The sequence below is a fragment of the Melopsittacus undulatus genome, chromosome 3 (genome assembly GCF_012275295.1).
Source record: "Melopsittacus undulatus isolate bMelUnd1 chromosome 3, bMelUnd1.mat.Z, whole genome shotgun sequence".
Taxonomy (NCBI): domain Eukaryota; kingdom Metazoa; phylum Chordata; class Aves; order Psittaciformes; family Psittaculidae; genus Melopsittacus; species Melopsittacus undulatus.
Genome location: NC_047529.1, coordinates 112,710,354 through 112,737,797, shown reverse-complemented (window position 1 = coordinate 112,737,797; position 27,444 = coordinate 112,710,354). Strand labels below are relative to the sequence as shown.

General features: G+C 37.1%; 1 protein-coding gene across 1 annotated transcript in view; it reads right to left on the bottom strand.

Annotated features, from left to right (window-relative positions):
* CAMKMT (calmodulin-lysine N-methyltransferase) overlaps positions 1–27,362 on the bottom strand; it is a 206,118-nt gene extending 178,756 nt beyond the window's left edge. Inside the window, exons 1-3 of the mRNA XM_034060861.1 lie at positions 27,151–27,362; positions 20,903–21,069; positions 12,824–12,888 (exon numbers count right to left, since the gene is read on the bottom strand). Coding sequence (XP_033916752.1) covers positions 12,824–12,888; positions 20,903–21,069; positions 27,151–27,288 — 370 coding nt within the window. The 5' untranslated portion in view covers positions 27,289–27,362. The remainder of the gene's footprint in view (positions 1–12,823; positions 12,889–20,902; positions 21,070–27,150) is intronic.
* Positions 27,363–27,444: the final 82 nt, after the last annotated feature.

The following is a 27,444-nucleotide window of genomic DNA, read 5'->3' as shown; positions in this document are numbered from 1 at the left end:
ACCTAGACAATGTTTATTCTAAAGAAAAAAAAAAGGCAAAAAAGCAAAAAACCAATTCATTTATGAAAACACAGAATTTTCATTTATTGTTCTCATTCATCAGCAATTCAGTCTGATTCTAGATCAGCCTTGCAGAATAATCTGGCATAACATCTTCCCCTTCTGTTAGGCTGTCACTTACCCTAACAAATAGTAAAATGTGTGGCTGTGTACTTCAATGCCAAACATTTAACATATCATTTTCTGAAGAGCACACAAATGGAATCCTCAAAAGAAAATGCAATAGTAATTACGAGGAAATATGTATTTGAAATAATAAGAATTACAACAGATTTAAAGCACTTAGATTATCTCTATCAATATTTATTTGTCTGAAATCATCTATATTGTTGTGCTGTATGTACTGTCAACAAAGCTAAATATTTGTAATTCTGTATTATAAGTGTTGATTGGGACCATAATTACTTTTGCCTGCCAAAAGGAAGTGCGAGTTATTACAGCTTCTGGAGGTTAACACAGGAGACATGCAACTGGCTGCTACATTATGCAAACATTTACATTGTAAAGCATTTATCAGTCAGAACAAAGATTGCAATGAACCAAGTCTCTGCTAAGTTGATGTTCTTGAATATGTATTTAATACTACTACTGTAATTTAAGGTTTTTTCCAATGCTAGCTATGACAGTTTGTTTCTAATTCTAGAACTGGGAACTTCTATACAGGAATGGAAAGGATAAATAATTCTTTTCTACAGGTGCTTTGAAAATAAGCAAAATAATTCAACAGGAAGTTTAACTGAGCAAACAGCATGTATTATTTGGAGAGCTCACCAAAGTTGTCAGCCTCTCCCTTGATTCATATGATCTTAGTTTCTTAGTGTATACCTGTTTTTTTCCCCTTAAAATTATGTTAAATTCAAAGACAGCATATTTTGGTGTCCATTTAGAAACTACTGTAGAGGTCTCTTAAATGCTGAACCTTTATGACCATTTTATTTCTGTGTATCTAAGCATTTTGTTAGTCCTACGGAGATTTTGAGTAGCTACACAACTTTCAAAGGCAGCTTACAATCATCAGAGAGTATCGCCTTTTGCTACTACTACCATTCAATTGTAATTACTTTTTAAGTCAAGGCTTACAGAGCTCTTCTCATTTTAATGCCCAACTTTCATACTAAGTAAAAAGTCTGCTTCTTTATGGGAAAAGTCTCCAAACTCCTTAAGAGTGTGCCTACATGCAATAAAGGATAATTAAATTTCCTCTTACACATTCATAAGTCCTTTAACTTGATGGCTATATGTCAGAGTTTCTTTATGAAAAACAATATAAACTGTGTTTTATGAAAATCTAAATACACATCAACAAAGTGGCAAACATCTTACCACAAAAAATAATTAAAATGAACACAAGCTTCATTATGTTATTGATAACTGTTATTTATATAAATAGTTAATTTGGGGTTTTAACACTTTCTCCCAGACCTATGTTTGAAAGCAATGCTAACTAATCTCAGCTAGCAAAGAGATACATTACAGTTCATAAATACCAGTAACTCACTGCTGCTGGGTCACTAATCCAATCAAAACCAACCAAACACAACCCACCCCCACAGAAAATATTTTCTGAGACAATCTATCTGTTTCTCTGTTTGTTTAACTTGGGAAATAATGTTAGAATTGAGTCAGAGTCACTTGTCATAACTTGGCTTCTCCAATAGGAGATGTGCAGCTGAACACCCCTTCCTCATAGGGAATTTATACTGGTTAGTTTTCAACAGAAAATATGATGTATAATTCTGAAAGCAGATTATGACTGTGGACAAAATTATCAAATTAATTCTTAGTCATAAAACCTCTGTTTATCTGGCTAAGCTCATTTTAAGCCGAGTTTTTAACTGCACAAACAAGAGGAAATAATATTTTCTACTTTGGGAATGTCTAATTAGATAATAAATAAATCTACAAATTGACTCAGATTGCCACAATTTTGAAATAAGAATCAATGTACAGCAAAGATAATGACATTGCATACAAACTGCTTGGCCATATTATGTTTTATTATGAAGACATTCATAATGTATTTTTATCCTGACAATTTATACTCATAGGTGCCAATTCATAAAATGAGTGTAGGGTGTTTTAGCTGTCTCAACAGGTAAATTTCATGGAACTAGGTATGTGCTTATAGTGAGGAACTCATAAAGCTGCTGTCTTCACATTCTAAATTCCTATCTAAGGGCAGATTGCCGTGGGTTTTTATATGACATATTGTCATGAGGGACTACTCAACACATCTAGTATTGGGTATGTTGTCTTACTGTCCAATAAGACCTCCAGTAAGTGAGAACGTAAAAGCTCTGAGACTATTCACTTTGCTAATTCAGGTGTGCTGGCCTCACCTACTGTCATGAAACCACCTGGTGAGTGTTATAATCATTAGACTCCTGTCTGAAACCAAATAAATTCTACATAAAATTTGCAGCTGCCACATGGGAGGTTAAAGAGAAAAAAATATCCCTTCACTGCTTTTTGACACACACAACTGAAGCATTTAAATAAAGGTTTTAAGACTATGAATGTATCAGGTTAGGACCTGAAACTCCAAAGCGAGGGAGTGTTAAGTGACACACAAACCTTGGAGTTCCACCTGTAATGAATTCCAGCCCACGCCACCGTGCCACACAGAAGTCCCCCATTGTCAGGGCAGCTGAAGTTCAGCAATGCCAAAGTCTCTTTACTGACACAGCTCTAAATCCTTCACTTTAGATAACCCAAACGGCAGCATTTAAAATGACCAGGCACTCCTGGAAACTTAGTACTGCACCAGTAAATAAAAAGTCTACAATAAACCTACATGTGGGAGAGGTTAGAAGTCAGATCCGCTAGTAGCCCTCAGCATAACAGCACTGTAAATTGTCTTGGTTCCATCTCCCTGAACAGCTCTCCAGCAAATATAGAGGCTTATGAGACTTCTTACTTATAAAATGGATCTAATATTTATTTCACAGATGAGATATTGTATAGGCTACTTATTGCCAAAAAACGTGCTTTGTGGAGTATAGTGTGATATTTACCCTCTTCTGAGCTGATACAAAACACACAGTTAAACAAGACAACAAAACATTGCCTTAAGATATTGGAATTGGGACAAAATACAAAGGAAACCCTAAAAATTAAATTGGAAAAGAGTTATCTAAATAGTGAAACTCACATTTCACCAGCAGTACTGTAGATGGAAATTTTAATTTAATTCACAAAGCAGAGGTCACAGTTCAACAATAAATAACAACAGACAAGGAGCTGGTGTTAAAAGGTATAAGAGGCTCAAATTATGTTCATGTTAGTCCTGTTAACCTGCAGAATTCCATTTCTCAGGTGCAAGAAGCACAAACACATTTGAGTACTTCTAAACTACAAAAAAAGAACCAACCAAAAAGAACAAATACCCAATCAAAATAAAATCAAACCAAAATCTTGCATTATTTTACATTCTAACACACTGAAGGAATGTCAGCAGACAGGAGGTAGAGTATATTAGGGTAGAAAGCTATTACAGTCCTATCCTATTTCTTGCTGGGCTACTAAATATGTCACAAAACCAGTACAAGTTTCAGCACAGCTGGAGTTCTCCTTCAGCACACCAAAGAACTACAAGACAAAACTATGCTTAGAAGCTTAGATAGGATACATCTGTAGTACACATGACTAAAACAATGGCGTTCAGGAGGTGAATGAAATTCTAAGACAGAAAATCATCAGGTGACTTTCAGTGGAGAAGACAATAACGCATTCTATAATTAAGTATAATGTTTCATTCAATTCATCCTCTCTCATCTTCACATAATTAAAAAACTCAGAACAGATTAATGTTTTTCATTCTTTTGTTGTATATTCCATGATAAAGTACAACAATAAAAAATAAATTACAAATTTTAATTAAATAAACATTCACCAAAGCAATCAGATAAGACTCATGTATGGGGCAGAAACAGCAGATGTCTTGTATCCAACCTTCAGAAAGTCTTTTGACTATTTCATGAGAAAAACAGTCTAAATAAAATTTGGTTAAGAAGCTGATCAAGAAAACTGACTCTGGAGAATAATTCTCAATGGTTTGCTGTAAAAGCAGGGGATTTTATCAGGTGGAATTTCCATAAATACCTACACTAAATAGTGCTGTGCAGTGTTTCCACTGTTCATCTAGATGATGGAAGAAATGTGCTTATTAAATTAGCAATATATCACCTGAGGAAGTCTAGCATGTTGAAAGATAGCCTTCAAAGGACAAGTCTGAAAACTGAGAAAGTTCAACAGGGGCAAGTTCCAGGTATGGCACTGGCACATCTGCTACATAAACACACAATCAGGAGTGACAGATACCTTTTGAAGAGGACCAGGATCTTATGGCAGGTCAAAAGCTCAAGATGTGTTAAAGTTATGCTGTTGTACAAGAGGAGAATACAACATTGGGATTATAGGCTGTAAAATACAAAATCACCTGGTTTAGAACCTGTTTAGACCTGTGAAGGTCTCAACTAATGCGCCCAGTTTTGACAAATACTTTTCAAAAAAGATATAAACCAAGTGCACAGTCTAAAGAAAAGTCACAACCCAGCAAAAATTGTAGCTTAAGAAAAAATAACAGAATTTGGCTTGCTCAAAGTAAGGAAAAGATGTAGGCAAGACTATGTGCTGACTTAAAATACCTGAATAGCTATTACAAAAGAAGATTTCATTTTTGCCAATGAGCAAAACAATAATAAGTTTGAGCTTATGATTAATATTTGGAGATATTTTCTACCAGTAAGGAGTACTATCGCTGGAACCAGTATCTTCAGAATCTTTGACTTATGAACTAGTCACTCAAGCCTTTTACAGGTGGGCTACAGTCTTAATTAAAAATCACAAGGCTGCATCTCCAATAATTAGTACAAGCATGCAGTTGTACACATATTCTTCATACTTTTTCCATTTAACAAACCACTTGTATGGGGGCTCTTTTAATCTACCACGTATATCAAAAATTAGTTCTTTAGGTTTCTTGAATAACATCTTGTCCTTTTCTTTCCACATTATTTAAGAGATTTTGAAAAATTATTAGAACATAGACTTTTATTTAACCATACAGAGACTCAATAAGAGTATTTTATTTATCAATCTAGAGTATGTGAATAACAGTTCTATATCAGATTTTTATCTGGTCACTGCTATGTAATTAGTTTTCATCATGCTTTGCAGGGAGAACTATCATCAGATAAAAAACAAAAAAATAATCAAATGGATATATTATTCACCAAAGGTTTCAAATTCTCATTTCCAGAAGTATTTTACTCAACACAGTTTTGTTTCGATACAATTCTGTGAACTGATGCTGAACTAAGTTGAAACTTTTAACCTCGTCATTTTTAAAAGATGGTATGAGTTCACCCAATTGAACATACTTTTAAGTGAAATACAGCACAACGTTTAAAAAGTGTTCTAAAAAAGACCTGAAAAAACTCAAAACTAAGTGCAAGTTATGCATAACATTTCAATTACATTTGTATGGAGAAAACAAAGAACAGGGATTGTCCTCGCAACCTCTACGCTACAGTCACTGACGAGACTATATTGCAATAGAAGGAAATGCCCATTTGACGTGCAAGTCAGGTGCCACCAGCAACTTTATCTGGGGTAGCTACTCAAGGATGTACTCCAAGTTTTTAATATGCTTTTTTGCACCTGATGCCTGTACTTTTGTAAAGAGCAGCAATGAAAGCATGGCTAGAAGATGACAAGGAATGGTTAAAAAAAAAAAGAAAAGGAACAATTACAAAGAAACATGCAAGTTCCACCCAAAGTGCAACAAGCCACTGCACATCAAGCTACATTAAACTATTTTCAAACTATTTATTTCAGTTATGCTCAAATTTGAAATATTTTAAGAGAAAACTACAATACATTAAAAGACTAAGCTTAATAAACAACCTAGTACCTCTTAAAGGGATGCTTATCACAGTTATCCTTCCCTATCTCAATTAAAAAGGTGGTTAAGATAAGTTACCTAATGTAAAACCCATGAAATTAATGCAAATATTTCATACTCTCTTCTAACCCATCTCATTTAAGGTGCTATACCTGTCTTCAAATTCTTTTAATTAATTTAGATCAAAATCATACAATTATAGAATCAATTAGGTTGAAAAAGACCTTTAAGATCATTAAGTCCAGCACTTATCCTAGAACTGCCATGTCCACCACAGCCCTCATCTACATGCTTTTTGAAGACTTGGAACAGTTGGAAAAAATCCAGCTTGTCACGATAATCCATTTAGAAAATACTAAACGCTTTCAAAAATGCTTCAGATTATACGAGGTCAACACCAGTGCATAAAGTCAGGCTAGCACGAATAATACACTTAGAATCATGTAAGTATACCAACAATTTCTATAAAGATTAAGACAACAGATTTCATGCAAATACCCAGCTAATCAGAGCACCATGGTACAAAACACTGCTCAGCAATACAGAAAAGTAATTGCAACTGCTCCAATAGATTCATATATTTTTATCAAAAGGTTCTCATTGGAATATCCTGAACAGGAGAACCGATTATTACAAAAAACTTCAAACTGACCAAGGAAGAGAGAGAGTACTTGGAAGAACTCAGCTGAACTTGATCACCTTCCACTTCTGTAAGCTGGTACCATGTTTGAAAGCATAGACACAGAGTCAAGTTATGTTGGGAGTATATAGTGGGAAAGTAAGATACTTTAGAGGAAACAGATCCCTAACCACAGTTACGATTATCCTTTTCACATAAAGGCTTCTGATAAACACAAGATTTTAGTGAGGAAATGCAGAGAAATGAAGAACAGTATTTAGACAAATCTCTGATGGAGCATCAGAGAACAGTTTCATAAAAACAACTCTGGTAGCAAGAGTCATTTAAAAGGTACCTGCCTCTCACCATGTACTTATTTTCTGCTCCATTCCATAAGCTTTATGCCAGTTATGTCAATGTGACTGCTCAGGATGATGCTGTAAACTGAATCAGTGAAGTGAATTGGATGGGGGAGGGAGGAAACAGCTGTTTTTTCTTAACCCTGATCATGAAGTGTTTTATTTTAAAGGAAGCTGCATAGTGAATAGTAAATTGTAGGTATCATAAATACAAAAATTTCATTCAAAACAGCACATATTGTTGCTATCTAAACACTCTTCCAGTCGATTTATTTTTTGTTGAAGACTTTCAAGAGGGTGTGAGGTTCTGACACAGTACACAATTTCAAACTGCTGCACCGATGGAATGAGAAAAGGCTCAGAAGTCAAGGAGTGGTAGTTTCTTCAGGTAAGAATACCCACCAAGGCACAGAGAGGCAGGAATCATATTCAGTATGCTTTTTACCACAGAAAACAAGATGTTTCCTTCAAAAAAGGAGGGAGAAAAGGGAGGAACTGCCACAGCAGCACCTGAAAAATGTTATCTTCTCTTTTGTTGATTCCAGGTAATGTTACATGAAATACAAGAGCACCTCTGCTGCCATAAATGATGCCATCCTATGCTTTTCCCCAGGCAGCATGATGGCATCTATCCTTCCAGGCATGATAAATCAGTAGCTGCCACAATTTCTCCACAGAGGAGCTCAGATACCTTTGAGTCACGCAGTGGGAGCTCTGAAGAAACAAACAGCTCTCTAAACACATCCTCATATACTGCTACCAGGAAAGAAGACCCCTCTTGTTCCAGTTATTCGAGAGGAAGCAAGAAAGAGGGAAAGGTTGTTTGTTTTACAGTAGATTTAATTTTTTTAAGTAAATAATAGACCAAAAAGTTACATAATTACCAGTTTTAAATAAGCATAATTTTATACAGTTTGAAAAAAAAAAGAAAGTAGTAAAAGCAAAAAAAAAAATCATTTATTTTTTCTCCTTGATAAGCATCTCCAAAAAAGAAAAAAAATCCTTCTCTCATTAGTTCCATGAAAAGGGGCAAAAATATTCTCCAATTGAGTCAGCTCATTTACTTGTGTGGGGATGGCAACTTTAAACAAAGAAACAAAAAACAGATCGAAAGACGGTGAGTGCATGCTTTGTAACAGTAGCTATATCCAGACACCGTTTTCAAGAAACTGCAACATTTTCCAGCAAAAACACATTAAAAAAAAAATCCAGATAACAAGTAAATCAGTGCCTCTGGTTTTCTTGGATTTCACGTAGATTACCTCCTTTACCATATAAAAAGACGCAACAGAATTTAGAGCCATCCTATTTGCATGTACCCCAAACGGAAAACTGAAGTCTTGCAGGATCTGGTTGCCTACAGGAGCAACAACTTTGCAACATGTGCCTGGGTAGCTCTGTACCTGTAGCACCCTCTGCTGCTTTTTCCGTTCCAAAACATGTAATTGTACACTCGGTCAAGTAGAAAATAAAATTAATATGTATTGAGCATATTGTTTCTGGAAAGTAGTAATATTATTAAGTGATGCTACTGGCAGTTTACAAGAAAGTGGTTTGCTATTACCTAAAGTGTATTTGTGATTTGATATGAGTTGAGAGGTCTGGAATAGCTCGTTTCCGTGTTAACATCAGGTAGATACCAGATAAAAATCCAAAAACTTGCTGTATTTCACTGCTTAAAATTTTCCCTTTCAGACACTGTAGCTTGCTTAGACCAGTGGCAACTAGTAAAGAGGATTATATTTTTGGCCCTTGATCATTTCACTTTATTTAAATGCATGCATAATTTGAAATGATTACTGCAAGGATATGATTATACAACCATTTCAATCATAACTGCTTTCTCCAACTAGGAAAGACAGGGGAAGGTGATACTCTCAAAAGCCAATTCTTGGAGAGTTTTCCTTGCTTCCCAGACAGTCTGTTGCAGAGGAGACTTCTCTTCTGCAAGGATGAGCATGGCACATGGCTCCTGAAGCCAGCTGATGCTATCCCACAATGTCATCACTGAACCTTCTGCCTGGGATCTGTCAGTTCTTTAAAAGGACTATCTTAAGACCAGAGATGGTTTCAGGATGTGCCATCTTTTTAACAGATGGCATACTGTTGTCTAAACCAGAGACTGATCCTTTCCTTTATTCCAGTCCTCTTTTCCCTGCTTCCTGTTTATACACAGAGTTAAAGCTGAATGTAGTACATTTAGCATTGGATCCTATCTGTGGAGAATTCATTTAGAGTTTTCACATGGAAACTGCTCTCTCATGAAGGACAAAGAGGAAACAAAAAAATCAATCACATTTTTCTGGGAAAGTGAAAATCAGTAATATTTTGTAGTGTGAATTTTCATTCACAGTAGCAATCTTACACTGAAAAATGCATCTTTTTGGAAAAAGAGAGAATACAAGCTTAGGTACCAAGTTTGAACAAGACATCGTGCAGAGCAATTTACAGAGTTAACACTTGGGACCCTGCAATACACCATTTACAGCTACTGCAGGTGGCTCCACTTTTGTCCTAAAGTCTTCCTGCCATAAGGCAGCACTTTTGGAAGCAGTCACAACTCTTCCTCAAAAGCTGCTTATTGATATTTTATATAATGCTGCCAGCTAGTGGCACATCTTGTACTGAGTTGATATCTACTGGGAGTGTAGAGAAAGTGTAGAATCTGCTCTACCACTCTTCTTTTGATGGTGCATGGTGATGTGGCTGTTAATATCTCTTAAAAATAAAAATATCTAGAAATGCTCCCTGAAAGAGCTTTCTTTAAAACAAGGTACTCAGGAACATGGCTAGAAGAAACAATAAACTCACCTCAAAACCACACAAACCACGTTATTATAAACAAATTATGTTTAAAAAGGATGTAATATATTAAATGTTTTGGGTTTTAAAACTCTAACACACAGTTTTTTCATAATCTAATAACCTCTAGCAAAACATGAATTGATAGATACTCAGTATGGCAGCCAAAACAAACACATGGGACACTAAAAACTGTTTTCTGATAACTCAGTCCAAATCATTTTAGTGCTCAGTAAGTAAGTTCTGACTCTGCGGTGTGCCCTAAAGAACATTAAAGTCAGTAATATTCAGTGGGTCCCCTTACAGAGCATGCTACTGCAGATGGCACTGATGATACTGGCTAGTTCCATTAGTATTAGGTATTAGAAGAAATAATCTAATATTGTTAAAGACCAATTTAGGCATGTTTTGTTTTTTTTTAGGGTAGAGTATCATTTGATAATACTAAGTTCTTAAAAGAACCCCACAATACCTGTGTGAAAAATAGGCAACGCAATTTTACAAATACTACAATTGCCCTTACCTTTGGGGGTAAAAGAAGGCAGGATTACTACCTACCATTTCCACTGTGGGTTAATACGAAAAGAGACAAGAAATACACAGAAGAAGGTCAAAAAAAAGAGCCAATTCAAATCAAGGAATTATGGGAGTGCACACAAATTCAGTCAGTTACAATTCGAATAAAGCAGCTCAGTAAACACATGGTTGAGGGAACTACACTATGATGGTGCTACAGACACATAATTAACTCTGGCTTGGACACTGGGGACATTTATCCATACAGGTGGTAGCAAAAAAGTATGATTATCACACTCCAAGCCAGTACTGCATGCTGCAAGAAGATCAGTTACCCTAAGAGAGTATAATCTAGAGTGCTTAGTAAAACGTGTATAAATCAGTAATATGTACACCAACACAGACAGACACTCACAGACATTTAAGAATGGGGAAGCAGTAAATCTGGAGACGACTTAGAAAACACTGTGTATAATAAGTAGCACAGCATGAACCCTAAAGCAATACTGAATCCAGAAGGATGCATGTGAATCTTTGTATATACAGAGAGACCGTAAGAAGACCTACAAATGTCGTATTACTTCTGTGCTAGCACTGGTGGTGTGCCTATTAGAGTATAAGTCTTGTTCTACCATCTGCAATCAATAAGAAAGTAGCTGGAATACTGGAAAAAAGTTAACAGAAGAGCTGACAGCACAGCTATCAATAGGAAAGCATATGAAAACTTTAGCAGAGTAAATTATTTGTGTTAACAAGGAATTTGTGTAGATTGATCACAATCCAAGTACTCACATAAAGATTAAGAAATCACATTACTATGTTTAACAGGGTAAGGTACACTGTCTTGATCCACCGTGAAGCACTTTTAGACAAGTTAAAATAAAATAAAATTCTACTGTCCAAAATAAATACCCAAGTTGTTATCTACCAAACTAACATAGAAATATTTTTTCTGGATCCAAACCCCCAGTTTTGACTTTATTCCTTGTTTTTTCCTTTATCAATAACAGTTTATGAGAATAAAGTAACTCATTATAGAAATTCCTCTAGCTTCCTATTCTAAGAATCTACAACATCAAATCTCTCTAAATGCCTCCCATAATTTAAGCATTTTCTTCCAGATTCTGTCTTAAATCAAAATGGTTTTATCATTGAGCTCATGACACCTACCTTTGTAGCTGATGTCAACCATAATTACAGATGTGAAATTTGTTTCTCAGACTTATTATAGTCAATTTGGATAGCTATATATCCCTTAGATATAAATTTCATTCAGAAATCAGAGAACATATTTCTCTTTGGTAACAGCTAAAGAACATATCCTGAAGTATTTTGTGGTAGGACCACAGAACCATCTTCAATGTTCAGAATAGAATGAAAGCTAGCAAGTTTTAAAAAGGAGAGCACATAGTTTACAGTTATTTTTTCCCTTTCAAGGCAAAAGTTTCTTAAATAAATTGACCTGTTTCCCAAGGTCCCAAGCCAATATCTATTGGAATACTAAGATTGGAGCTTTGAGAGAAAACATATATATATCAGAACAGTTTCTGTAGCATTGCTTTGACAAGGAGAAAGAGATATATGCACATTTTTTGAGTATCTGGCAAACTTACAGACACACACCCACCCCCTTTGCTCTATCAGTTTGCATGTTTGAAAACAAACCAACCTGAAAAAGAAGGCAGAATAATCAAACAAGAATTATATGTACAACTGAAAATGTTAATTATATAATGGTAATACTCATTACCTCAGAAGTACTTAAATATTTTTCTTCAGCTTCTTTTCCATGATCTACCACAATTTTATAATTTAAGTCCATTAATAGCACAGATAATTTTATTAATAAGTACACTGAAGCAGAGACATGCTGGGTCAGACATTGAAGGTCCACTTATGTCTCATCTTGTCTCAGGTTAATGCTGCCCAGTAACTGATGCTTAGACAAGAGTGAAAGATCAGGACAAATGTATCATCCTGCTGCTCCATTAATTCTCCAAACATGCAGCACTTCCTGAGTCATAAAGTAATTTCTTTATATTTAATAGCCACAGTGAATTTCTCCTGCAGAATTCTTTGCCCTTGGTTTTTTTAATGCATGTCATGTTCTATGCTCCAATAAATTCTGTGTGGACTTGAGCATGTGCTTTCTTTCATTTTACTCTGGTTTGAGTTTGCCCTCTCCAAGACAGAAGTATCAGTATTTGCTTCCCAAGTTTTTGCACTGCTGTTCTGCAGACAGCCACTGTTGGCCACTGGACAACACAAGTCAATGGGCTAAACTAATTTTCTATTCAACCAGTTCAGCTACTCTAACATTCCTGTCACAGTCACAGAACCAGAAATAACCCACACTGACTTACAGATGTATCCACACAAACAACTGGGCTATGTAAACCAGGGTAACATATGAACCACTATGATAGGAAGATCTCTATCTCTGACCACACTGATGGTGCTTTTAAATTAAATGGTTATTGAGGGCTCATACAGAAATATTTTATATTGATACAATTAGACTTCTGTTAACATAGTACTGTATTTAAATAAACAATGACTTACAGACATTCCCTGTGTTGTCAAAACTTGTAAGAACTTCTTTAACATTTAAGAGTCCGTTGTGAAATCTGGAAGAAAACATAAACAATGACTTTACCAATGTATAATCAACTTAAAAAAACAAACAAAAAAAATCTACAACATAATAAATACGTCTCTTATACAAGACAGGTTCACTGCAGGCATTCACTTCTCACAAAGCCCTATCATATACGAGTAACAAACAGGTACTACTGTAGCCACCAGGGGGAAAACAAAGGGACAGTCACAAGTCTGCAAAGTTCCATCACTGAAATCCATGAACCAGGAACACGTTTCACAGAAACTAATACTTTATCAAAACAAAAACCCTTCCAAAAAGCACCAATTTTTGTTTAGTTGTGAAAGTCACAGATAATAAAGGAATAATTTTGGTAAAGATGAGTTTTGAACAGCAAGTACCTGTACACAAATTCGTATTTTCTCCCACAAAATCAAGAACACTTAATTAATGTGAACAAAAAACCTGATGGATGTGTTCAGTGAACTGCATTTTCTTTGGTTTTACATTTACATAACCCAAATGAAATAAACATTCTAAACTGGGATAATAAATCAAATAACTGAATTTTACATATCACAGTGAAGAAAACACTGACTGCAGCAGAAAGAACATGCACCAAAGTTGAAAACAATTTTACCTAAAAAGTTTCCTCTACTTGTTATAGATGTCAGGGTAGTTGGATTCACACACACACAAAAAAGCAACTAAGAATTTTTTAACTACACCGATCTAATCTATGCCCCAAATGCACAAAATAAAAACATCTTACACTTCACAACAATCAGGTCACAGAGCTGTTTCACAAATGCATTTAAAAAATCTAAAAAGAATTCAGCAAGGCAGTAAAATACAAACTCACAGCCTTTTAATAGTATTTTAAATGAAGCTTCTCAGGCTGTTCAGGAACATGCTAATTTGAAACACTGAAAAAAATGGAAGAAATCCAACAATTCTAGCACCTACAAAATTAGTTCTCATTCTCTCAGCTTTTCTTTCCTGAAGAAAGATTGTTGTAAGAATGAAAAAATATGAAATTGCACATTTATCATGCAAAGAAGCCTATTTGGAGATTCTGATAAGCTTAAGCATTAAATAAAGAAACATTTACATGTTAAATTTTGAGACGCATCAAATGGCAACCAGAGTAGTTCTTTAAAAAATGAAAGTCAAATGGCAATCAGATTAATAAACTGAAATGAGCTTATAAACAAGGGCAACAAAATACAGGAAAGATGTTACAAAAGACTGAACTGGACATAAGATCTCTTCTCCCAGCTACATAAAAAACCCCAAAACACATTCCTCAGCTGCAGTGGAAGCCTAGAACAATTCTGATGGATCATATGGACTTAAAACGCACTTTTTCTCCTTTTCTTTCCTAGCAAGTTTGTTTTCAATCGGATTGGACAACCAGTGCAGCAGAGTTAATTCAGGAGAAGTGACAAGGAAGCAGACAGGATCAGTAGTTCTGCCAAGCACAGAGCTGCCCTTTAAACTGTCCCCTGCTGACTCCTCAGTATCCTATAAACTTCGTAACTGTGTATATGTCTGACACAGTTAGGGTCTCTCAAACAGCTGTGAACCTCTCATCTCTAAATAAATGTAAGATGGGGGTGAGGGAGATGCTAAGTAATGAAATATTCTAATCTCTGTTGGCATGCAGATTAGTCCTGGGACACTATGTTTTGGTTTGGGTTGCTCGTCCTCCCAATTTCTTTACATACACAGTCCATACAGAAAGGAGACTTATCATGCAAACCTCCAAGTGAAGCAAACAAAGGTGAGGTTGAACAGCTTAGCAGTTCGGTATCTGTAGCTAGTTCAACAGAATGCTATGAAGAAGGAAAAACGTAAGTAAGCAGAGTGTCCTGGTCTGGAGAAGAATACAATTTATATACTTCAGGATCAAAAGGTAGATAAAGGCAAAAAAGGGAAATGAAACTACCAGAACTGGACTTAAAAATATCACTAAGCCATATTTCAGGCTGTTTCCAAAATTAGGTTTTTAATTAGAGTTGAGAAGTGGACAGCTCTGAGTGCATAGCAACTCAGATGCTACAGCAGGTGCATGCCATACACCTCCATCTTTAAGGCTGCTCTGAAATGTTGATGTTTCATTTAACACAATGTTCTTCATCTACATTATTTTTGGTATATTCAGTTTTCATTAAGGATGAGTTCTTTCTCTGATTATAAAACATTCTTTCCATAATTAAAATCAACATACTCATTTCAAACATATTCTTACATTTATTATACAGGGGCCAAAAGCTTGTGCCATCCGCATACAAGCACAACATACCCAGTGTTTTCTCTCTTGGCCAGCAGAGACATCCATTTTGCACAGACATCCTTTTCTGCCTGCCTGCAACATTCAGTCTCTCCCTCTAACTCTCTGCCTCAACAACCTCTTTTCTTGCTTTCACAAATATTGTTCATGGCAAGCACATAAGTGAGCTGTAATTTCATGATGAAAAGCATCCAGCTTTGCTATGAGGGACTTTCCCTTCTCCTCAGTCTTCCAGATGCCCACTACACACTCACTGTGAAACACGGTTTAACAGCTCCTTCCTTTAGTCTGATCAGTTTATAAAACCTTCCCCGAACAAAAGCAGGGAGCAAGCTCAATATCCTAGAATGAAAGGCATTGCCATGGTCTCAACAGTGATCTGGATAGCAAAGCCACTCTCATTTACTCCAAAAATCACATCTCAAGTGTTAACTATATTACCATTACGGACTACTGTAATAATACTCCACGTTAGTTTCCAAAGTCAATTAGCATGATGGAAGAAATGTTCCTGCTGTGATAATTTTTCCTCCCTACACAAGCCTAAGAAGGAAAGCAATGTGCCAACAGCTCAGGTACTTGTGAAAGGGAGAGTTCAGGAGACACGCTTCCGAACAGCAACAGCCACATTTCTCCATTTGAACAACTACATTTGTAGAGCCTGCACAAATTCTGCATCAGCTACTCGCCAGCTCTTTTCCACCACAAACCTGACCTGCAGACTAAAAGTTACATGCACCTGCAGATACAGGTATTCTCTAATCCCAAATTCTGCCACAAGTACCATGCTACTCAGCCCTGCACCTAAAAACCGCAACTTATAGTTTGGAATCCACTGCCCTAAGTATATCTCCCCAGCAGTTCTCTAACATGTGCTGCTTCACCATCCTGTCCCACCCCATCAGCTGCTACTCCACTACTGAGCCCAGGGAAAACTGTCAATCCATGTCACATCTTGTTTCTATGAATGCCTGTCATAATAGCAGCTTTCCACAGTATATCTTACAAGTTGCCCATAAAAAGTTTCTAAGTGTCATGTACATTGAACTATGAAAGTCAAGGAAAGGAATCACGGAAGCTTGTGGCTAAACCCCAACCCCAGTATTCCCACAAATTTCCACAGCCATCTCGTAACACATTTCTGCAGTATTTACTGCTTTGGAATATGTCACAGATAATGTACAGTTCAAACAACTTCAAAGAAGTTCAAAGCTGTGACTGCTGAGATCAACAAAGTACTTCAAAAAAGCACAGTTAAAGCATCACGGAGAAAGTGAATTTCAGGCCAGCATGGTTAATCTGATCTACAGTGTTCTTACAGTAAATCTTCACAGTAAAATATGTTAACATTTCTATGGATATATAAGCCAAATCTATGAATGATAAACAAATTAAACTCCTATTTCTCCTCAGATAAGGCAGAGCAAAATTCCTTACTTTGGACTATGAATAAATCAACTTTGGATGCATAAATGAAGTCAGAGAAAGAGAGAAAGGTATCTCTAAAATATATTAACATTCCTTCCTCTTCAACTCAGAAAACACAAGTGGCAGACTTTTACATTTATTTATAAACAGCTATAGACAATAGAACAAAAATTATTCTCCAGTCACTTCCTATACCTTAATATAATATATTAATATATTATATATATAATATATATAATATATATGCTTTTCATCAACCATACAAAACTAAGTTCCTTCTTTTTATTCTTCAACTGAATGAGAAAAAAATAATACAAATAACTAAATATACACACTAAACTTAAAAATATCTAAAAAAATAAGACTATACTTCCATATAATACTCAGAAGAAAAAAAAGCACAATAAATCACAATATATTATTAACCTGGTTACAAAAAAACCCTGCTGTATCTGTGGACTGTGAAAGACAGGACAAGGGTAAAAACGTTACTGCTAAGGGTACTTTACAAAAAGGCTTGGTGAGTGTCACCATCAGTTGTCATTGTAGCCCAGTAAGATCTTATCTGATCAGATGCTTTTTCTGGGGCAGGGTCTAGCTTTTAAAACAAGGTAAATCCTCTTTAACTCCAGCTCAATATTGCAGTTTAACATGGCAAGAAACCAAACCAATGGCTTCTTCAACTACTGATTCTTCCTACAGATATACATGTCTTGGGCAATATGATGGAACATTTCATCAGTGAATGAAAGAAACATGTTTCCAAATCACTTTTTATTTCTTTCCTCAATTTCCTCCTCTTGTGACCAAGCCTCTACATTGCTAAAACCACACATTGTCTCTTAGCACACAATAAGTGGAAGAAAGCAGCTTTATCACATCACAGAAGTTGTCCATATTCCTTGAAATCTGCTTCTCTTCATTCCTTTTAAGTCTACCCCTAAAATAAAAATCCATTAAAGCTTAAAAATGTTATTAGCAGGAATATCCTATAGGAACTTCAAATAGAATTCACTCCTAAACCACCTTCTAACACACTACATGACACAGACAAATAACATGCCTCATTTCTAAACCAACGGTCTACAATCATCTAATAATTTTTTTTCATATCTTTATCTAAAGGTTCATTCACATTCAGAATAAAGGCATGACACCTTGCAAAAAATACTTAGCACTCTTTACAGAGATTCAAACGTTCTCATAAGCCGCTGACATTGTTCTTTTGAGTTCTGCATTTTTGTATTTGAAACATCAAATGACTGATCAACGGAAAATATTTTACCACAGAAATAACTTATGTTTTCTCTAATTGTTTAAAATGAGCCTACAATTTTGAAGTAAATCCATATCCTGAAAAAGAAGATTTGAAGATATTGATTGCTCCTTTTTTAACTCTTAACAGAAGAATAATTTTCCTGTCTAAAAGACAGACACCATGTCCACATTGAGACACTGCATCTTTGCAATCTATATATCACTTCATTGCTAAACCTACTTAAAACCTATTTAAATTTAAAAGCACATTCCTGATTAAGAACAGAAGGATTTAGAAATGTAATATTAAATAAACATTTTTTAAGTGCTCTGCTTACTCACTATGCATCTTCCTATCACCAAGAAAACATATATTTAGCATGTGCATAATTTTTTAACAGCAAAGGGAAATACCCCCAAAGTTAAAAAGAACTTGAACAAAACTAACTATTAAACATGAATGTTTTATGAATAAAAAACCCCAGCAATTCCAGGTATGTAGCCACCCAATTCATATCAAGACAAGTATGTAGTGTGTAGGAGCATCAAATATGGTACAAAATCCAAAGGAGACTAATCATATGAGATTCTGGATTATAACAAAAGAAATTTCGTTTTGAAACATCTTTCACTGCTACCACAAAAATCACACTCATCAGACACTCCTCCTCATACCCTAGAACTATTACACAGCATCCTAGTACCTATACAAACTTCAAGAGACCACCTTCCACCATGTACTGTGAATCTACATTTCACTAAGCACACTAGAGATCACTGTTTAACCAGAAGAGTTATGAGGATTTTAAAAAGGAGTCAATGATGCTATCACTTCAAAGAACTAGTCAAAATGGCATATAAATCCATCTTGATTTTTTTAAGCAAAAATTGGCACTTCTGGCTTCATGCTTTGGATGATTTGTTATTAAGAATGATTCTAAATATAAACTAATGACAGGAAAACAAGGCGTAAGCTCTTCTTTCCTAAATGTGAATTCAACCTGAATTTAAGAGAAATAGCAGCTTATTAAAACCAGCTTGAAAAGTTCAGAAAAACATGTATATGACTGGTAGTTCCTACCAGAGCTTCTATTTGCCTAATAAATTGGTCCCCAAGTCTCTCTAGAGCAGTAATTCCAGCTAGGTCATAGCATATCTGAATATACAATTTGATCAGTTTTGATAGCCCTTGAACTGATACAGCTTGACCTTTATACTCTTTGCCAAAAGCCACTAACAACCTTATGAACTTTCTTATGCATTTAGTCTTGCCAAGATCTTAGCTGACAGCCCTTTTAACATCCAACATATGCAATGAGCTTTCTCAAGAAGATATTAATGCGTAAGGAAAACATATGTAGATGAAAATTCAAAAGCACTTTTGTCAAGATTTTAGAGGGGCCATAGCAACATTTCTTCCCTAACAAAAAGATACATAAAAAGGCTACTCCTACTTCTCTCCTACTCAAGCACTGTTCTGGATTTACCTGACTGATGTTTTTGTTATTGTTAATAATACGCTCTTCTTATCCTATTAAAATGGTTCCTATTGATGCAAATGATTATAATTAATATTTTGCAAAGGGAGGAGAAAAATTAAGGCAAGACTGTGAGACACACAGAAGATCCTTCAGTTTCCAAGACATAATCAGTTCTCAAAGATCCAGAAATGCTTACTCCAAGATTTCGTATCTTCTAGATATGCAAGTTTCAGCAAGGAGAACTGTTGCTCTGTTATGCATGTTAAAAAGCTATGTTTAGCACCTTAAATTACTGATTCTGCAAAAGCAAGGAAGAAATTTTATTTAATACAAATTCAAGGTAAAGTGGATTTTATTGCAGGTACTTATACTCTATGTCAAAACACACTGAGTATTTTCTCCTTTCCTCCTCCCCATCCTGCAGCAGTCTGAAATGTAAGCATATGCCAGATATTGCCACTGCTTCAGCACAGAGAGAAAACATTTTAATACAGAAGTGTAACACTAAGTTCTAATCATTATTCCTAAAACAACCAGTGATTACCACTTTGCAGATTATCAGGTAACTTCTGGACAGGAACAAAATAGAGGGAAAGATAAAAATCCCCACCAGGAGACAATGTCCCTATTCTCCTTAAAATTAGCTTTAATTTAAAGTCTCAGTTAAAAATGCATTTTAAAATATCAATGCCTTAGGCTCTCCAGAATATCCTCTACTGCACACATAATGCAAAGTCCTACACCCTCAGCAAAGCTTATTAGAGGCAGCAAAACAAGTATTGATGCAGGGAAGATCAAGTTACTATTGCAGTGACACTGCCGAGGCAAAACCAAGTTATAAATATGTATAAAAGTGAACAAGAAAAAATAAATCAAAGCAGAAGGGAAAAAAACCTACTCCCCATAGTAATGCATGGGGCTATAAACTTTTCTGGTTTACTCCTTAAGAGTTTGGGGGGTGGGGAAGGGGATTAGGTTTTGTGGAGATTTTTGCTTGTTTTGTGGTTGGGTTTTTTTATTTTTAATAAAAATATCTTCATTTGGTTTACCTGTCGTAATATAAAAGATCTCTTCATTAGGTAAAATAACTTCTGTGGAAAGGGAAAATATTTTATTCTTTTGTTTTGCAAACTGGTTTCCAAATTATCATTGAGTTTTACAAGAATTATTAAGAAGAAAATTAAATAAAATATAGATCACTACCAAAAAGCTTTTAGAACTTTTTTAGTAATACCCCATCACTAAAACTTTTATTAAGACTACAAGTAAGTGTGTTCAGGTGTTTTACATCCTACTATATCTGAAGAATGTCACAACAGAAAGCTATTAGAAATATAAAATAAATGCTCATATTTGCATTCAGTTATAGGTACAGTTATCAGTATTTTCATTCAAGGTCTGCAACTTCAGTGAAATTTACCAAGAAACAGACAAGCTGCTTACTGTAACAGACAACTAAAAATAACATCTGTTTATTTGTAAACTATGCCCTAGTTATACAAACACTAGGAGAATGACTAATGGGTTTTTATTTGAGGCCTGTACAAGATCTTCAGAAGTACTTTAAACTTTATGACGGTTACCTTAAGGACACACTGTACTCAGGATAAAAGATGCTTTTATACTGAACCCAGGTCCCCGTTTCCTCTTCTGTATTCTGATCTTCTATTATAAAGAGATTGAATGATGCAAACCTTCTTACAGACACTTGTTGAAGATGGACATCTTTCAAGTGCTTTTTCTTCACAACCTTTGAAATGAAGAACAAATTAAACATTAAGAATAAAACTTTCAAGAAAAGAACAAACACAGGCTTATTTAGCTGAAGAGGAAAGTCTGGAATCAACCATAATAGCTATGCTATCAGCTAACAGTTACCAATAACTAGTCCAAATAGGTCAAGTCTAAGAAAAACAACAGTGGTATTGATGGTAGTAATCAAGAGAATGAGTTACAAATTTATTATGTCTCAATAAATGTAAAGCAAATACACTGTGTTCAGAAGTACACAAATTTGCTTATTTAAGTGCTCCAGCAAACCCATGCCACAGAAGCAAATTAGGTTCTCCCCTATCCTCCCACCATTACCACCACAATGAAAGTTTCACAGACCAAGCAGTGCCTTCACCAAGCACATGAAATGCAATGCCCCTACAGATGGAAGAATGAAAAGATAAGGTATCTTCTGTAGAATTTAAGTGACTAAACCCAAAATGGGGCCCTCAGGTGCCACATAACGTTTGCCAGGTAGACTACTTCCTAGCCTAGAAGTCTACTGTTGCACGCTTGCAGAATTGCTGTCAGACTTGCCCGAGTTGAGAAACTTGTTACCTGTGTCAGGCCCCAGACTTTCAGATGCCACAACTGCTTATTCCCCCACCAGGCACCTCATAAGAGGACTGATGCATTAGCTAATCTTTATGTGAGCCCCAAAACACACTGACAGCCACAAGTTCAGTACTAAGAGACTAAAGAATTCAAGACAGTGGCTGAGACAGAATAGACTCTTTCATGTTTTAAATGATTAAGACACTTGTTCAGGAAAGTGAAAACATGGGGTCTGTGCCCTGCACAGTCCACTGCACTCAACCATCTTTGGAGAGTGAGGTATCAACCCCTCCATAGAGGAAAACTCAGCACCCAGCCTGTTTGAACTGTATCTTGCACAGAAGACAATTAGTTTCTCCCTGCCAGACAAAAAAGGCTTATTGTTGAGGTCAGGGCTTATTCTTCAGATATGAAAGGAGAGACAGAATCACAGAACAGTTAAGGTTGAAAGGGACCTTAAAGATCATGTAGTTCCAACACCCTTGTCATGGGCAGGGATGTCCAGGGTTTAACTTCTTTCTCCTAACACTAGACAGAATACATAAATAATTACCATTGCCTTTTTATAAACAAGATGTCTATGCAGTCCGCAATGAGGAAAAAAAGAGCAGAAAATAAACTCATCCCTATAAATAGCTACAAGGAATAGCTCCACTGAGTACGACAGTGCCGCAATTTACAGGGTTTTGCCAACTAGGGATCAATCTCAAGTCAAATGAGAAACAGCTCTCCAGAATTATGAAAAAGAAGCTTTGCATACAGGATGCATACAGCAAAATAACAGGTCAGTGATTTTTTTGGCTGCACCCAACCTTTGTCAACATGCTTTAACTAGAAATGCATTCACATTCAAGAGCCTTACAATTTGGTACCATGACCTACTATTTTGCAGGATACTCAGAAATACTACATATGTGAATAGAGCAACTGTATTTGCTATGCTGTTAGTTTCTAACAGCAGGTCTGATGCATCAGGCTCACTGCTCTCAGATCTATTTTCATCTATTCAGCATACGAAAGGCACAGGCATTTTCATCAAGGCATTAAAAATGCCTGTTGCTGTCCACACTATTTCTTCTACTGCTGTAACACATACGAAAAATACACACGAGGGAAATTGCAAAAATACCAAAACAGGAGAACTTGCGGAGCAGACTGAAGATCATCACACAATAGTGGCATGTCTGGAAACAAAACAGACTATTTTGACAACTAAAGAAAACTACCAAGGCATAATTCTCAGTAAAGCGTGTCCTTTGGGGCTTTTTTTTCAAGCAAAGACAAACCACAGGGGAGGGGTGATAACAACACTTTTCTGTTTTCAGGTTTTCATTCTAGAGAGACATCTTCTAGCAACTCTGCAAAATTAACTCTGGCTTAGCAGAAAATCTGATGAGCATTTGAGAGCTCATTTCTCCCATACCCTCAAATTAAAATCAGGTGCTCTAAGATCTGAAAATTACAACAGTAGGTTGGATCTTTCAAAAACCTGTGTATAACTAAGAGAGCACAAAGGAACAATATGTTACATTATTTATACCTAATTCTGTGTATTTACATAAGGATCAAAGTATTCTTTTAGCTACGGTCAGTTCCTAAAAGCATCACCCTTGTGTTACAAGCTATAAAGATATGCTGCTGCTACAGGATAATCCATTGATGAAAAACAACAGGTGACAAACCTATCTAAACTCATAATACTATTTTGAATAAATGAGGATGCCCTCCCAGTGATGCTCTTCCAATGAAGGTGAAGCTCCCTAGCATCCTGTATGCTGCCACTATAAATGAACATGTCTCGGGGATTTATAAAACCAGTAGCCAGTATCAAAGCAGGCTAAGGGCTTTTCAGCAGGACAGACATAGTTCTTGGTTTCGGTGACAGCAAAGAGAAAGAGCTGTGATGGAGAAGAAATCACCAGACACCACTGTTCTTTGGTTGGTATTTGTGGCCTCTGTCTCCTCCCTCAGTAACTTTCAGCTATGTTTCTCCACACATTTTTCTTTTAAAAAATTCCAAAGCCTTGTTTCACTCTTTCCAAGATCTTTTGGTACAGAAAGGCCCTGCCTTCTGCACAAGATCTTTACAGCTGTACGCAAGTGTTGAGCTTGTACATGAGTCATACATACAAATACTACCTAAGTAAGTAATGGTTTTGGTTCTGTAATGATGGATTACAGAACTCTTGTATAGATTACAGAATTCTCTTCCAAAAATTAGGTTCCAAAAATTAGGAAAAACCCACCAAGAACAACTAAAAAACCCCATGCAAACTCACACTGTTAGCCTTGCAGTTTTCCCTCTCCAATTTATACTTTCTTTCCTTTCTAACTTCACTTAGCAATATAAAATTCTATGGCAATTCTTTCTTCACTTACACAGAGAACATTAAAAGAACAAGTATCATGAAACTGTCTCCGTTTTAGAAAGATTCCAGTAAAATAATACCACAGATCAAAACTGCAGGGCCCCCCAGCATTTAATCACAATATTAGGCCGAGTTTTTTGTATTCACTATAAAACCTAATTGATTTCAAATCAAACTAAGCAACCAACCACATGGAGAATGGCAGTCACCTGAATTTCCCTGTCTTTACTTGTGTATCTCATTGCATATGGCCTAGTCGCTTTGAAAGCCAAATTCAGTCACAGCTGATGATCTACAAACCTCTGTTCAGTTCCATGGCACTGACTGTAATGTGGCATATTGTACAGGCAAGAAAGTTTCTACATAATCAGTTAAACCATCTCTAAACATCATCAGTTAGACTGTGCAGTATTTGTTTTTACAAACACCTTATTTACCAACTTGTTTTACTCAAATTTAAACAATTTACAAACCCAAGACTAACAAAAACATGGAAAAAGATCCGCAGCACAGGTACCCATCACAGAGAGAGGAGAGGGAAGAGAAGAAAAATGATTCTACAAGTTTCTCTGTTCTGCCTTGTCCTCACTTTGGCTCTCATTTTTCATTTCTGGTGAACTGAAAACATTTGGTGAACATCAGCAGGTGAGCAAGACTTGTGTGAGCAAAAGAGTAAAAGGAAGGTAACAGAAAGGATAAATATATACATTTACAAATTTCACCAAAGTTTACATACAACTTTCTCTACAGATCAAATTATATATAGAGAGAGCAATTTAATTTATGCCCATTCCTCTAACTTCTCTGCCAAAAACTACTGGCTGGATAATGTCATCAGTTGCATAGACTGGCAGTGCTCAAAACACAGCCTTCAAGAACTTACTCCAGTCATTTATAAGTGCACACTACACATGTAACTTAACTTAGTATTGGAGATTTTTAATGCAAAATCATTTTGATTCTGACAAGCTAAGTTTAAAACTATTGTCAAACTTTACACTCCATACATACATAAAACATTTTATTGATAAAGAACTCGTAGGTAATTATGCAAACCTCCAGTTCTTTATGCTAGCTTCACAGGATACCTGACAAAAAGGCTTGTTTTTCTTAATTAAATCAGAGAGCACACATTCAAGCATCCTCACCATGGCGAATCAATTTGTGTATGCATTGAATGAAAGCAAATTCGATATATAAACACACCATGGAACTGATTTCACATAAGGTGTTATTATAAGCAGTATGAAAAGCATTTTTAAAAGCACTGTAAGAAACACTTTGACGGTGCTTCTTTAAAGATGGATATAAAGGAAGGTTGATACCTTTTCCCAATCCATAGATAGATCTAAGCATCATTGCAGTAAAGAGTGCAGAACTGATTTTTTACTTCAGATGCACCAGTAAGATTAAATAGATCTTTGCTCATCATACCACATACAAATCAACAGAAAAGCTAAAGAACATGAAAAAACCCAAGGGAATCTGCAGAGGAAAAGGCCACAGATACATGTACTTTGAGGAAGAAATGGAAGCCTTCTCCCCAAATACCTACACACCCATTCTATTGTCATGAAAAGTTCCTTATGATTTTAAGAGCGAGGATTATGCCAAAGGCAGTATGCTGAAGAGGCGTTAACACCTAGCCTAGCCGCAAAAGGCAGTTTATAGTCTGCTAGAACAGAAACCTACAAAACCAAACCTGATACTCCTAACATAAACTTTCATATTTCATGCTTTAAAGCATAATAAACAACAAATATGACCAGGGAATTTATGAACCAAAAGCACACACAAAGAGAAGTTCAACATTAACCTCCTCATGCCTCCCACATGGTTATCTTGCTGCAGCCATTGCTCCTCTGAGGCGAGCGGCCGCCATTTGCCCCCCTGCTACTGCCTTGCCTTCATGAGGGGAGCTCCCATGGGCAGTTCCAGGCTTTCACTTAAACAAAACTGAACTCATAAAGCTAGAACCATAAACATCACACCTAGTAGCAGTAACAACTAATGAAACTGATTCAGGTGTTCCACAGAATCCCAGACTCATTTGGTTTGGAAAGGACCTTAAAGATCCAATATCAAAACCCCCCGCCACAGGCAGGGACACCTTCACAGAATCACAGAATCCCAAGGGTTGGAAGGGACCTCAAAAGATCATCTAGTCCAACCCCCCTGCAAGAGTAGGGTAACCTAGAGTACATCACACAGGAACTTGTCCAGGTGGGCCTTGAATATCTCCAATGTAGGAGACTCCACAACCCCCCTGGGCAACCTGTTCCAGTGCTCTGCCACTCTTACAGTAAAGAAGTTCTTCCCGATGTTAACATGGAACCTCCTATGCTCCAGTTTACACCCACTGCCCCTTGTCCTACCACTGGATATCACTGAAAAAAGCCTTGCTCCATCATCCTCACACCCACCCTTTACATATTTTGTAAACACTGATGGGGTCACCCCTCAGTCTCCTCCTCTCCAAGCTAAAGAGACCCAGCTCCCTCAGCCCCTCCTTCCACTAGGCCAGGTTGCTCCAAGCCCCTGTGTCCAACCTGGTCTTGAACACTACCAGGGATGGGGCAGCCACAGCTTCTCTGGACACCCTGTGCCAGTGCCTCACTCACCTCATAGTTTTTAAGCCTTTATGCACACAGTCATCTGAAGAGAAATCCTTTCCAACCTCACACCACTCCTAAAGACCCAGAAAAGTAAGGCCAACAAGCTACTGCTGCCCTGCAGCACAGGTGTGCCCACTTGCTACTTCTGTTTAAGCCACACTTTAGAAAGCCGTGTGCGTGTATATACCTTTATACGTTTTATTCTTATCGCTATTATTGCAGGAAGCGGTCTGTAAGCTTTTCTGTAAGCCCCAGCTCACTACTCCTCGCCATCCCCCCTGTCAGAGGTGCAGGCAGCTCTCCGCACCCCAGCTATGCGCACGCTTCCACTGCTGACCACATTCCCCACCGCTGCCGGGGGCAGAGCCCGGCTCTTCAAGCGCTCCAAGCCACGACCGCCCAGCACTGAGGAACGGGAGGGAACACGAACGGTCCCTGACCCAAAGCGACGCAGCAGCCGCTGGTCCCACAAGCACCACCACCCGCCATCCCCTACCGGGATCCGCGGGCTCCCCCTACCTGTCCGAGCAGCCGCCAGCGAGCTCTGGCCGCTCCCGAGCCGCTCGCCTCGCACCGGCCCCCGGCGGGGCTGCTCGGAGAGCCGGCAGGCTCAGCCATGCGGCGGCAGGAGGGCTCAGACCCCCCTTCGCTCTGCATTGGCCGGCGGGGACTTGCCGCTGAGACTCCAGCAGCTGCCAGGGCGGCCGGGCTAGGGATGCCGGGGAAGGAAGTGGGTGGCCATCTTTGTTAAGGGCAGCGCTGGGAAGACGTGCTGCTGCTATATGCCCGGCTCTTCAGGCGCAGCGGAGGGGC